The sequence below is a fragment of the Hibiscus syriacus genome, unplaced genomic scaffold (genome assembly GCF_006381635.1).
Source record: "Hibiscus syriacus cultivar Baekdansim isolate YM2019G1 unplaced genomic scaffold, ASM638163v2 tig00110013_pilon, whole genome shotgun sequence".
Classification (NCBI taxonomy): Eukaryota; Viridiplantae; Streptophyta; class Magnoliopsida; order Malvales; family Malvaceae; genus Hibiscus; species Hibiscus syriacus.
This window is the reverse complement of record NW_024062563.1, coordinates 4488770-4503984: the sequence shown is the minus strand read 5'-3', so window position 1 is coordinate 4503984 and position 15215 is coordinate 4488770. Positions and strand designations below refer to the sequence as shown.

Sequence of the window (15215 nt, the reverse complement as noted above, 5' to 3'; positions counted from 1 at the left end):
TGCCAATAGCTGGATTTGGATTCTTTCCTTGCTGCACTACAATACGAGATAATTTCATCAAATATGCCGTCTTTTATTACTTAATTATTATCTTAATTCACTTGCAAATAATTGATTGGGATTAGATATATGAATCCTTTCACTTTGTTTTATTACTTAATTATTATCTTAATTTCACTTTGCAAATAATTAGGAATTTGAAACTTCAGACAATTTTGATTTTGTAATCTCTTTTAAAAATTCTAAAGCACTAAACTATTTTTGAAATATTAAACCATAAAATATCAAATTGACTCTGAAATGAGAAACAACCTAATTATTTAATATTTGATATTAATTTAAGAACAAAAAAATCGATAGAAATTTACTATTTTTGTATTTTTTATATTTATATTAACTTTTACATTCGCTAAATTCTAAATATGCGTGAATTTTATTTATCGTCAATTTGTTCTTTATGTAAATTGTAATGATAACAAAATTTATCTTTGGTTTTTATTGATTTTGTTTGGTTGTTTGTATAATTATTTTGTTTGAATGAGAATTTATTATTTGAGAATTAATATAGCCGCAAAATTAAGTATAATAAAATTGTTGCTATGTTTCAAAATGGTTTCCACCAAAATTGATTTCCTATATGAAAAGGTTACATAATTAGGGAAAATTGCTTTTTGGAGGTAAACTTGTAATTTTGAAACTCAAAAGTATTTTATTAATTTTTTTTACTTCAATTTAAGTAAAATATAATTATTTTTAAAACAATAAATTAAAATTTAGGTTAAATTATTTGACATGATACGTCAGCTTATTATCGGTTATAGAATTTTTTTCTTAGACGAGACTAATAAAATAATTTAAAACAATTATAAAATGGTGATTTGAATACATATTTTGATTAAAAAATGATTTAAATATTTAAGGTCAAAAATATAATTTAGGAGCTGAACTCTCATTTAAGCCTTTAATTTATTTGAATTCAAATTCAAATATTTGTTTTTTTTAAAAGGGTACTTTGTATTAAACAAATCAAAGTACATCACCTTAAAGATCTCGTTAAAAAACCTCCCTAAACTTAGATAGAAAAAAAAAAAATGGAAAGAAAGGCAACAAAAGTCACCAGTGTCATCGAATCAAAATACCGAAAATTACACCACATAGCAAGCTACATAAAAGTAGCTGCTGACTACCCCTGAACGAAAAACAACAAAAACTACACATCCAATACCAAGAACAAAACCATGTTGCAACCCCCTAACAGAAGACCAATGAGCAATAGCTAGAAAGAGGTAGTAGACAAAAACGAGTATATATTTCAAAGAGAAGAAGAAGCTGTAGCCAACCACACAGCACCACTATGCGTATCAGTTGATTGATCGCAAACGAGAATGATGCGCCTTGGATGAAACAGAAGAATCTTGATAAACGGCAAATAAAAGTAACTACAGATGGGATAACTCTCGTCTCAGCAATCTCTGCAGAAAACACATCAGTAATCAACCTCTGGTACATTCCTAAGCCCGCTTCTGAAAGGAGACAACACCACACGAGATCAACTAAGAGACCAGCGAAAATGGGCAGCTTAATCTCTGCAGCAATGACGAAACAGTGTTGAAATCTACAATGGCGAGACCAGAACTAGAATGCCATGATAAGGACTGCAAGACTGGGCAGCGATCAACAAAAATCCCGAACCAGAATCACAGAAACAACATTCCCGAATCAGAATTGCAGACTGAACTGGCTAAAGCTTACACCAATAAAAACGCAGCAGCAGAATTCTCCATTAACGCACACCTCGAACGATAGCTTCCGGAATTCGAATAAAATCACACTACTGGTACCAAACTCGGCCACAAATAGTTCGCCCATATTCCTATATGTAACATAGCTTTATAAAAAATCTGATCAACCAAAAAAGCAGCATTGTTAAATCTGGAGTTGTTTCTACAAATCCAAATTACCCAAATCAAACCAAAAAAATCAATACACCAAAGCGACCTTACTCTCCTCCTAACACTTTGTGAAAACCAAACCTCTACAATTGATTAACATTTTTAGGAATCACAAAACTTACATTACAAGCACCATCTTTGCCAAACTTCCCATACGATAATGCAACATCCCTTTTTACCAGCTCAACCATAACCGGCAGCCTAAGATGTACTGCTTTCCCCACAAAAGCAGATACTTTAGGAGGGACATATTTAAACCAAACGAGCCTCCACATAAGGTCTACCGATTGACCTTCACAAGACACTTTAAAACAAAAAGCTTTTGGATTGTAAATACTAAATCGTGCACGAATTAAACGATTGAAGGGTATTTAAGCCTTCATTATTAAATGATAGAAAATCTCTAGAAATATATCATCACTTGTAATCGTCTTAAGCTAATAAAAAGATATTAAATCGTTTTGAATTTAAATTTTACTTATCTGACCTATATCTAGAATTTCTAATGTTACACTTAAAATATGTACTCAAATATTGGTAAAAAAAAATGTACTCAAATATTAAAAATCATGGTATATACTTAATATTATAGTATTTATATTAATTAAGAATTTGAAGGGGGAAAAAAGTAAAACAAAGTGAAGTAATTGAAGAATGGCTGAATAGATATTGGTAAATACACTTCTTAGGTATGCTCTAATCCTAAAATAATCACACGGATAATTGATCCTCACAACTCACAATAAATTAAGCACCTTGAATCATCCACAAAATTAAATAGCTTCGCATTAAACGTCTGGGGTTGGAGTATTTGAGCTCTGATCTAGTGAGTGCTGGTCAAATGGCCTGATTTCTTCAATCATCTTGGTCACTTCCTCCATTCTAGGCCTCCTGTCCGGCACCACTGCCACACATGCCATTGCAATCTGAAGCATCTGCACCAGCTCTTCTTCGACGTTTTGATATTTCATCAGCTCTACGTCGAACACTTCGGCGGTCCATTCCTCTCTCACGACTGACTGAACCCACCTCGGAAGGTCGACCACGTCCTCATGTGCCGATGATTGGACTATTGCTGCTTTGCCTGTTAGCATCTCTAGGAGAAGCACGCCGAAACTGTAGACGTCGGATTTCTGGGTGAATTTTCGGGTTTCGATCGCCTCAGGAGCTCGATATCCTACGGGTCTGGACAGGATGGTTGGGGAGCTCATTAGAGAAGTTAATCCAAAATCAGAGATGCAGCCATGTAAATCATGGGAGAGGAGGACATTGGAGGACTTGATGTTGCCATGGACGAATCTTCCACCCCCGGATGAATGGAGATGGGCTATGCCTTTTGCTGCTCCCAAACATATTTTTACCCTTGAATCCCAGTCTGGCGTGCTACGTCCACTTTCCCTGCTTCCTATAATGAAAGTTCATGCAAAATAAGGATTGTGAAAATTGATAATCATTTAAAGTTGGTTAAAATTTTCTACTAGTCTTCATATTTTGTGTAAATTGTGAATTTAATCTACATGCTCGAAGTTTTTATTTTTAGTCATTATTCTTTTCAAATTTTAAAACTTTAGTTCGGATCTAAACAATATAACTAAACTACACGATCTAAATTAATCAAAATTTATGCATTGTCAAACTATCCAAAATTTATGCAATAGACAACTATATAGGATACGTGCATAATGGTAAAAAATGCCTTTTAACATTTGACTAAATATTGTTTTGATTCTATTATTTTTTGAGCAGTTTAGCTCCTAACATTTCATTTTAGGGCAAAAGAGTCTTAACATTTAACAAAATAGTCTCTACAAAGCCTTATTTTTTAGGAGCATTTTGGCACTCATCGATTCATTTTAGGGCAAAAAGACCTCTCCTTTGTTAGCATTGACCATTTGTTAACTAACAATTTTCATTCACATAAATATTTTTGTCCCAAAATGAAACACTGGGATCAAAATGCTAAAAAAGATCAAAATGACTATTTAACCACACATTATGCCATTTTCTTGTCATTATGCCTAGGATAAACATATCTAAAGTTTTAACATGATTTTAATGTAATGTATAGTTCAACAACATTAAAGAAAGAAAGAAAGAAAGAAAAAGAAGATGATGAGATAAATGTACCGTGCAACAATGAGGAAAAACTGCCAGCTGCTTTGTAGTCATAAACCAGCAGCTTCTCATCCTTGGAATAGTAATAAGCACGTAGAGGCACAAGATTCGGGTGCCGACCAACCCTTCCCACGATTTCCATTTGTTGTTCAAACTCCCTTTTCCCAATAACCACTTCCTTCAACCTCTTCACCACCATTGTTGTTCCTTCCTCCAAAACGGCCTTGTACGTCGTACCATAGCTCCCTTTCCCCAGCACTTCAGCCGAAGCTCTCAACAAATCCTCTAAATCGAAATTAAACGAGCAACCTTCAAAGAAAACCAGCTTGTTCTTCTCTGCCTCCTGCACCCCACTCCCGAAATCCTCTTTCGGTTTCTCACTCCTTAAACTCTTCCCTTTTGATGCAAGGCTAACTTGACAATTCTTTCTTTTTATGCAGAAAAGTATCACAAAGAGCAACATGAAGAAAACCAGTGCTGAACCTCCAACTGCTATGGCAATTATGGCACCTGTACTCAGTTTTTTGCCTGTATCCCCTGGTAATGTTGAAGGAGTTAAGTAAGTGGGGGAAGGGGAAGGGGAAGGATGGTTGATTGTGAGACACTGGTTCAGTGGAGCGCCACATATGGAGTTTCCTACAAAGGAAGAAGCAGGGAACTTGCTGAGGGAAGATGGGATAGTTCCATTTAAGTTGTTGAAGCTCAAATTCAAAAGCCTAAGTCTTGGAAGATTGAGATTGGGGATGTGTCCTATAAGGGAGTTGTTTTGGAGGTCTAAACCGGTAAGGTTTGTTAAGTTCTGAACTGTGGTTGGAATGGTGCCTGCAATGGAGTTGAAGGAGAGATCAAGGAAATTCAAATTGGGAGACAGAGATGAAGGGATGCGACCTGAAAAGTTGTTGTGCTGAAGGTTTACGTAACGGAGAGAGGGAAGGGAGAGTACATCGTACGGAAGATTACCGTTTAGGCGATTCGACCGGAGGCTGAGGATCATTAAAGCATCCAACTTTCCAAGTGTGTTGGATGGAATTGGACCGTGTAGTCCAACACCAGGAAGATGGAGACCTATCACACGGGAACGATCCTCGGTGCAATTGATGCCGATCCATGACGTGCATACTGGAATAGAAGGGCTCCAGTTAAGTTTCCGTCCATGAGGAACCGTGGCTGAAAATCTTAAGAGGGCCTGCTTATCTGAATCTAGATCAGCAATGGCGTCTGGAATGAAATGTAGAAACAGAAAGGCAAATGTAGCAAAATGGGAAGGCAGCTTCATCTCAGCAGTCCTCACTCCCCTGGCAAAGCAAGATGTAGAATTTAGAACATGTAATTTTGCTTGATGAAAAGAAAATGGTAATAGAGCATAAATGAAAGTTGTCTTGTTTACACATGTAAATACAATGCCTAACAAAATTTCCATTATGCAAATAAATTTCTATCAACAAATACAAAAGGAACTTGTGAGTATAACATTACCAAAATGGGTTCAAAAGCATAATCCTTTTTCCAGTAAAGTAAAAGCAATGAATTGTAAAGGCAAAATGCAAGCAATGCAAAAATCTTAAAACTATGCGATTTTCAAATTTAAAAATCATACATCTCCATCACTCAATGCTTAGTTCTATACAATTGAACGAATATATGTTCACAAAGAAAACAAAATATTGTGTAATGTATACAAGGACGGACACATGAATTAATGTTAGGGAGTGGACTTATAAAATTCTTAGAGAAAACGTACTGTTTGCTGCATAAACATGCAGAATTCATTAGAATAAAAAGACCCCTCTCCAGAACATTGAGGAATTGCAGATAAAACCCAGAAGCAAAAGCAAATGCAAATGCTCTAATGAGAAAGAGAGGTGGAAGAAAACAAACCTTTAGCAATGGGGGAAGCTGAGAGAAGAAGTGGAGGCTGAGAAGGTAAAATGGAGATTGTTAGATTCCCATTTAACGGCATTTCGTCACCAATACGCTCAACCTAAAAGGAGAAAAAGGAAGCAAAGTTGTTAAATGTTTTGTGATTGGATATTGGAGCTCCAGCCCAGGCTTGTACGTGAAGCTAACGTCGTTCATAATCGCAGATCTCGAAGATTCTACTTCCAAGTCCCGTTGCTGCCCTCTGCTTAGTCTTTGATTCCCCAACCAAAAGCAAAGCAAGATGCTTCCAAAATCTAAATTCCCCATCATCAAACTAAGGAGCCGTTGGGCCAAATCTATGGAATCTTATAAATGGAACTGGATCTGGAACTGGAAGAACAAAGTTTAATTATTATTATTACTATTATTATCAACAGAGGGAAGGATTAGCCTCCACTTATTTAATAGGGTAATAAGACAGAGGAATTCAAATGTTAAACTCTAAAGTTATCAGCTTAACATTTACGTTGTCCTTTTTTATATTTTAATTAACACATTCATTATTTAATTGTGACCTTCGACTTATATCATGTATGGAGAATATTGTTATGTGTAATGATGGGTTCTTGATTTCATTACATCCACAGTCCACACAAACAGCTGGAATTCCAGTATTAACATATAAAAAATACAAGTCACGTGTATATCGTAACATATTATTAAATCAACGTAATAAAATATATCATTAATTAAATTATCTTTATTAAGTGAATATTAAAAGAATAAATTATATGTTTAGTACTTATACTATTATTTTTATTTTATTTTAGTACTTAAACTTTATTTTTTTAAAATCATTAATAATAATGTGATGTAACAAACATGTCAATTTTTTTTTAATTTTCACATCACTTTTCGATATTTTTTAATTAATTTTATTCAACCAATTAAATGGTGTCACGTATCACCAATTACGAGGATAAAATAAAAGAAATTATTCTTGCTCTTAGCATAAATTGAACATAGACCTTTTACATGAAATTCAAGACACTTAACCATTAAATTAAGCTATTCATTTATATTAATTTTATCATATTTTGTGTTTAAATTATATAATAATACCCCCAAAAATCAATATTTTCTGATGATTATAAAATTCAAATATGTGACGTTTTAAATTAATGATCAAAAGTTTAACATTCAACTATAATGTTAATCTATTTTTATTATATCAAACTTAATACTTACTGGTATCATTATTAAATTAAAGAATAAATTTTCACTTTATTTGGAAATAAAAAATTAAATAATTAGTTTTATATATTTATAAAATTTATATTAAATTATTCTAAAAAGTTTATTTATAATATTATGAAAGTATTTTAAAATATTTATTTATTTTTTAAAATCATAATATTTATTTATTTGAAATAATATTATTTTTAAATTATCTATTTAATTTTAAAAAATATTATATGGAACCAAAATAATAGTTAGATAGTAAACATATAATTTACCCTAAATTTAAATTATTTAAAATTAAATAGATAATTTAAAAATAATATTTTTCAAATAAATAATTAATTGGATTTTCATAAATAAATAAATATTTTTATAATTCTAAAAATATATATATTTTTAGAATTATTTCATATATTTTTTTTTATAAAAATATGTGAATTATTTAATTATTTGTTTATTTCTAAATAAAGTGAAAAATTAACTTTTAATTTAATAATGATATAAGTAAGTATTAAGTTCAGCATAATAAAAATTCAGAGGTCTCTTACGGAAGCTACTCTCAACCTGGTGTTGGGGGTAGCCTACTATCTTACCTCCCCCTTACCCCATACATATGGGAAAAAGGGACATCCATCCATAATAAAAAATCACATTATAGTTTAGTGACTAAGCTTTTAGTGATTAATATAAAGTGTCCCAAATTTAAATCTTATAATCATAGAAAAATATTGATTTTGTGGTGATATTCTTATATAAGCTAAATTCAAAATATGGTGAAATTTACCCAGATGATTATTTTAGCTCAATGGTTGAATGATTTGTTTCTCATGTAAGATACTCAAGATCAATTCATACCATGAGCAAAAATTTCTATCTTTTTAACTCATAGGTGGTGATACATATCACCACCTAATTGGTTGAATAAAATTAATTAAAAATACTAACAAATAAAAGAAAGGTGACGTGGTAATTAAAAAAAATAAAAAATTGACATGTCATGCTACATAAACATTACCTTCAATGATTTAAAAAATTAAAATTAAAATACTTAAATTAAACAAAAATAATAATTTAGGTACAAAACTATAATTTATCCATTTTAATATTTACTTAATAAAGATGATTTAGGTAGTGGTACATATCGATACGTCGTTTTAGTGGTATGTTGTGGTATGCGACGTGTGCTGTAGAATTTTTCTATTAGCAATTCAACCTATATTACTCATATTTCTTAAATTATGTGTCCGAGTTTCTTACATCAACTAAAAATACTCCTCTTTTTTTTAGAATTCTCTCTTTCTCTTCCCTCTATATAGAATTAGTTTATATTTAGAATTTATCAACAACAACAAAAAGACTCATTGAATGACCCAATAGTAAAAATAGATATTGTTATCTTTAGAGGATCTAAATTTGAACAATTATATTTATAAAGTGTAGTGTGTATATTATTAATAGATTAAAAAAATTCTTAACATATATTAATCACCGTAAACCTCTTTTTTATGTTTCTTTTCTAATTTCAAATTTCAAGATTTTGGATCCATTCCTTGTTTGAGTATTTTGATTGAATCTGAAACTATATCAGTTGAAGCACATTGGGAACTATATGTGGGACGTCGCCATTGGAAAGAAGGGATAAAAAGCTCTTGAAAAATCTCTCTTCCTCCGATTGATCTCTTTTTAGTTTTCTAACGATACTTGTCTTTTATCTCTTCCTTCATTTCATCAGAGCTCAACTTGTCATTTCATCAGAGCTCAACTTGTCAAGGTTTTCACTTCAATTCCTTGTGTGTGTGTGATTTCAATTATTATTTTTCCATATGTTGCATTAGACGATTTTACCAAAATATCACCCTGATAAGTAATAATTACCTATCAGGCACCCTTTCTTCTAATTTTATCGATCTAGAACCCTTTTTGAGAAGGCACAGATCACCATCCGCGCCTTCGTAGGGTTTTGTCCGAACTGGCACCACATAAGGGAAGGCGCGGATTACGCTGAAACTCTAACATCATTTCAAAAAAATATGCTTTAAAAAAATAAAACTACAAGGACTACCATCATAATTTAATACATATTAATTTCATGAGTTTAAGAGCTTAATGGGGTTAGCTTATATAGACATATTGGAGTGTTTAGGTTATGTTTCTTGACAATGTGGGATAAAAGCTAAAATATGTATTTCTTGACAATGTGTTTAGGTTATGTTTCCATGAGTTGTCTTCTATCGTTTCCATTAAATTTTTATTTCAATTATATATATATAAATGTGTTGAGTTAATCGATCGATGGAGTTGGCCAAGAGGGGGGTGAATTGACAAATAAAAATTTCGGTGGAAGCTTTGCAGAAAATTGAAAAGATTTGCACAGCGATTTAGAGTGGTTCGACTTTCTCAACCAAAGTCTACGTCCACTACCTTAGCTATCCACACTAAGAATTTTCCACAAATTCACTAATTTGTCTTCTTTTGAGGACAAAGAGTAACCTTACAAATCCCTCAAGAATTATACCCCAAATTCTTGAAAACACTCTCTCCCAAAGAGAATAATACAAATTTTGCAAACTTACAAGAAAATCCTCACAAGACAAGATGTTTGCACAATTATAGAACAAAGAAAGAACACTCAAGAATAATACAATTGAGCACAATAAGTGTTCTTGAAAGAAAAAATGAATATTGAATGAAATAGGCTTGAAAATACTCAAACTTGAGGTTTGATGCTTTCTCTTTGATTCTCTATTGATTCTTGTTTATTGTTGTTTCTTGTTGTTGATCAATGGCTTCTAAGCTTGTTTAAATACACCTTCAAATGATTCTGAACGTTGGGGATGATTAGTGAAGTCAATAGAGTCGTTTTAGTGTGAAATCAATTAATAAACTAGCTTGGAGCGTGGGGGGAATCGGTACCCCCTCATGAGGAATCGGTTCCCTAAGTGTAAAATTCAAATATTCGACCGTTAAACAGGGGGAATCGGTTCCCTCCGAGCATTATGTTTTTCTCGGAGCCAAACCATTCAGGGGGAATCGGTTCCCTCTGAGCAATCTGTAATTTTTGGCTTTGAAATGGTTCGAAATATTTTGTAAAATTGTTTTTGAAATTATTTTAAGATTAAAACTTAATTTTACACTTGAGTAAGGATTAAAAATGACATTTGAAAGATTTGGAGTAATATTTTGATATTCAAATAATTATATCGAATATACTTTAGAAAATCTTTTGGAAAATCTTAAAATTCATTTAACTTAATTTGTTATATCGAAATATTAAAATGTTTTCAACAATCTCCCCCTTTTGATATAACAAAACATTTTAGTAATTTTAAGATTTTGAAATGAAGTTTTGAAATTACTCCCCCTTACTCTAACATTTCTCCCCTTTAAAACACTTTAACATTTCTCCCCCTTTTTGTTAAATCAAAAAGACTTTTAAAAAAATTTTAAATATAGCTTAAGCTGTTAAGATCACAATCAAGAGAAACGTTAGCCATTAGTTTCATAATCAATATTCATAAACAATGTGATATGGCGAAATTGATCATATATCTAACATGATGTAAATGATGCAATAATGAATAAATTTAACCAAACCAAATATATAGAAATATAAGTTCAAACATCCATAAAACATCAACCAAATTCAAACATCCAATAATCAAACTTAAAAATAATCCAAAGTCATTCAAAATGTTGAAATAATAATCTCTAAGTCCTATTTCAAAGTACTAAAGCATGACAAATAATCAAGCATCCGTAGGAGGATCGGGAGGAGGAAAATGAGCTCACATAGCGACCATCTCATGCGAGAGTGCATTAATGCATTCATTCATAGAAGCATTGTTCGCTCGCATCTCCCGGATAATCTCCAATTGTTGAGCTCCCATTGTGGATAAATGAGACTCTATGGAAGTGAAGCGAGTATCCATGGATGCATACCGGAAATCAAATGTCTCCATAAAGGATTGAAAGTATGGAGGCATTTGATTCTCTGGTCTTGCTTGTTCCTCTGGTGGAGCTTGTTCCTCGTGCTATTCTTGCTCATCGTCGGAGTCATCGGGTTCTGGAGGATGTTCATGAATACGAACCCAAAGACCAGTCTCTTCATTGAACTTCCATCCCGATTTGGTTAAAGGGAAGAGGTTGATTTGGTTTTTGAGGGGAAAGGAAGCATCAAGACCAACTCTAAGCCTAACATTTTTAAACAGATTACTAAGAATACAACCGTAAACTAAAGAAGAACATAATTTCTTATTGGGAACAAGATTTACGGTTTCGACAAGTTCAGAAAAGATAATCTGTGGAAGGTTGATTTTAAGATTATTTTGGACACAATGTAGCCAAAATAAATCCATGGCTCGGAGAGTAGAGTAACGGCATCCGGATGGTCGAAACCATCAAGAGATCATGAGATGAAGAAAACGGTCGTGAAGATCTAACACACTTGCATTATCCCTTCGTTTATACTGAGATCCTACCATTAGTTTTTCATAGTCTAACCCGTCATTATCTAATCCTAATGCTTTGGCTATGTATTCCGGGTCAAGATGAAAGAATCGTCCTAGAAGATAGGATCGAATTCCTGTGGTAAAGGTTTTATCCCGGTTTTGAATGCAAACAACATTAGAGTAGAATATACGAACGAGTTGATGGTAGACTATTGGTTCAAGCTCAAAAAGTTTGTCAAATTTCCACTCTTGAAGAGTAAGAAGATGTCGAAAATTGATGTCTAACATGGCTTGAAGAGATGGGATGCGTTCTTCCCGGATTTTGTAGGACTCAAAGTATTGACAAAACCTAAAGTAGAGATTTTGTCTACGACCGGGTTCATTGAAGCAAGAATTGCGAATGGTCATGTTTGGATCATCTGGATTAGGATTAGGAATTTGTTGGATAGGTAGAGGATTTGGAGGTTGGATAGAACGACTAGAGGAAGGTCTACAATGTTTGTGAGACATGATCTAAGGTAATCGGAATGAAAAGAATAACTTGCAATTTTAAAACACATGTATGCAGTATAATCAATCCCAAAACTCAATTGAGTCCTCAATATCTCAAGGTTCTCTAAACCAATTCTAATGGGCAAAGTTTTTGAAAACTATTGAAAAATAAAGTTTTGAAAATTAATAAACGTATAGTTTTCATACTAACAACATAATTAAATCAAAATACAATAGTTTGAAATTAATTAAATTTTTTTGTTTTTTATTTCAAAAATTCAAGAATTAATTGAAAAATTATGAGATTTTGATGAAATTAGTTGTAAAATCTAGTTTCTAAACACTAAACAATCAATGCACGATCACTATTTCAATCTAAAACTAATTAAAACTAGTTCTAAAATCAAAAATTGATAAAAAGAAGTTTTTAGAAAAATACCTTGAAGAATTTTGGATTAGAGTGAGATTGGATGAAGTTTGCACGATTTTGATGATTCCAACAGGTTTAGGAGTTGATATTTGAAGTAATTCCGATTAAAAACGGTGTTTTTGATGAAATAAGGAGATAAGGAGAGAGTAGAGAGGAGAACAGCGTGAGGAAGAGAGAAAGAGTTTGAGGCAAAATGAGGTATTGTAGGTGCGATATAACCAGAACCCTCAGGGGGTATTGTAACATCCTCAATACCGGGTTAGTGACCAAATTATAAAGTTTCAGAAATTGGTTATTAAAGTAGGATAATTGAATAGTTCAATGATTTATTGGAAATATGATGAAGGTTATTTAGTAATTATTGAATGAATTAAAGGGTAAAATGGTCAATTGACAAGTAAGATTTTTTATATTCCTTTTATAAGATAAGGAACCACGTGGGAAAGGAGAGAATTATCCAGAGTTTTCTTTCTTCTTCTTCCTCCTCCCGTATCTCCAAGCTTAAAGGTGAGTTTCTTTGTTTATGGATTAATTGTTGATTTTAAGGTTGAGTTTTGATTATTTGATGATAACTAAGCTTAAGGAAAGCTTAAGTTATCTTAAAATTAAAGTATGATGGAGTTAGGTGGGATTAAAGATTTGAGGTTCTTGGGTGAAATCTTGAAATAGAGTTCATAACTAGAGTTGTAAGTTAAATTTGACTTGTCAAGGGACTAATTAAGAAGTTAAAAGCCATAGAATTGGAATCAAAACATATTGCAAAGTTGGTTTAATTCTTGAGTTACATATGAGGAATAGAATTTTGAAGTTAAAGATGGTTTATATGGATATAAATTGGTTTAAGCATGTGTATATGAGTTGAGAACATGAAAGGGGATGAAAGATGAAACATTTTCCTTACAAAGTTTCAGATAAGAAAATATATGATTTAAATGTGTTTGGTTAATTTGAATATAGTTGGCATGTACTAATTGATTGAGTTGAATTTGCTATGATACCATTAAATGTAACACCTCAGACTCGTATTCGGGTCGGATACGGGTTGAGGGCATTACAGGTATCGATTCCCCTGTGGGGGGGGGGAATCGGTTCCCCTTCAAGGGGGTATTGATTCCCTCTGCACTAAAATTGCTAAAATTTGATTTTAAACACTCAAAATGTTAAATTAATTTTCCCTAGTGGTATTGGCAACTCATATTATAAAAAATTAACTATGTTCAATCAATTAAATCTATTATTTAAAAATTATTTGAACATATAATCAATTTTTCACAAAGAATCATAAACTCCCCCTAACTAATAGCAAAGAATGCAATCAAAATTAATTATAAGCATTTTTCATTTATTCTTGAAAGTGCTAAAATTATTTTAAACACTAAGTGAAGATTAAACCTAATTCTCTCCTAAGTGTCCAAAATCTTTCATTGTCTAAAGGCTTTGTAAAGATATCCACTAATTGATGCAAAGTATCAACAAATTCTAGAATTATATCTTCCTTAGCGACATGGTCTCTAATAAAGTGATGTCTTATTTCAATGTGCTTAGTTCTAGAGTGTTGGATGAGATTTTTTGTGAGACAAATAGCACTAGTACTGTCACACTTGATAGGAATGGTACCTACTTCAATTCCATAATAAAAAAGTTGTTGTTTCATCCATAAAACTTGTGCACAACAACTACCAATTGAAATGTATTCCGCTCCAGTGGTAGATAATGCAACACAATTTTGTTTCTTTGAAAACCAAGAAATCAGCATATTTCCAAGGAATTGGAAAGTACCAGAGGTGCTTTTCTTATCTAATTTGCATCCTCCATAATCCGCATCAAAAAAGGCATGCAAGCTAAAGCTAGAGTCTCTAGGATACCAAAGTCCTAAACTAGGAGTGTCCTTAAGGTATCTAAAGATTCTCTTAACAGCTAGTAAATGTGATTTCTTAGGACATGATTGAAATCTAGCACATAAGAAAACACTAAACAAAATGTCAGGTCTACTTGTAGTTAGATAAAGCAAAGAGCCAATCATTGACCTATATAATTTAACATCCACACATTTACCTCCTTCATCTATGTCAAGCTTTGTTGATGAGCTCATTGGAGTGTCATGAGGTTTACCATTTTCCAGTCCAAACTTCCTGAGCATATCTTTGACATATTTAGCTTGATTGATGAAGATGTCATCTTTTCTTTGCTTGATTTGGAGTCCCAAGAAAAATGAGAGCTCCCCCATCATGCTCATTTCGAATTCACTTTGCATTAGCTTAGAAAATTCTTGGCAAAGAACATCATTAGTAGAACCAAATATTATATCATCAACATAAATTTGAACTACTAATAAATCTTTACCATTATGCTTTAAAAACAATTTAGTGTCAACCTTTCCTTTTGAAAAACCTTTTTCAATTAAAAAGTTTGACAATCTTTCATACCAAGGTCTAGAAGCTTATTTTAAACCATAAAGAGCTTTTGTCAATTTAAGAACATGATTTGGAAATTTTAAATCTTCAAAACCTGGAGGTTGTTCCACATACACTTCTTCATTTATAAAACCATTTAAAAATGCACTTTTAACATCCATTTGATATAATTTAAATTCATGAAAACATGCAAATGCTAATAACATTCTAATTACTTCCATCCTAGCTACCTATGCCTTCTTCTTGAGTATAGCATTGAGCA

General features: G+C 32.3%; 1 protein-coding gene across 1 annotated transcript; it reads right to left on the bottom strand.

Annotated features, from left to right (window-relative positions):
• Positions 1-2583: 2583 nt before the first annotated feature.
• On the bottom strand, positions 2584-5405 carry LOC120212587 (probable inactive receptor kinase At3g08680). Its single transcript, XM_039210847.1, has 2 exons — positions 4080-5405; positions 2584-3357 (listed from the first exon to the last, which is right to left on the bottom strand). Exons 1-2 carry the CDS (start codon positions 5341-5343, stop codon positions 2741-2743), a joined length of 1881 nt encoding a protein of 626 aa, XP_039066778.1. The 5' UTR covers positions 5344-5405; the 3' UTR covers positions 2584-2740.
• Between the last annotated feature and the right edge of the window lie 9810 nt (positions 5406-15215).

Bases quoted from the DNA above. Each gene is read 5' to 3' on its own strand.
- LOC120212587 (XM_039210847.1), bottom strand. From the start codon at position 5,343: ATGAAGCTGCCTTCCCATTTTGCTACATTTGCCTTTCTGTTTCTACAT. The intron at 3,358-4,079 runs GTACATTTATCT...CTTTCATTATAG, and splicing joins TTTTTCCTCATTGTTGCACG to GAAGCAGGGAAAGTGGACGT.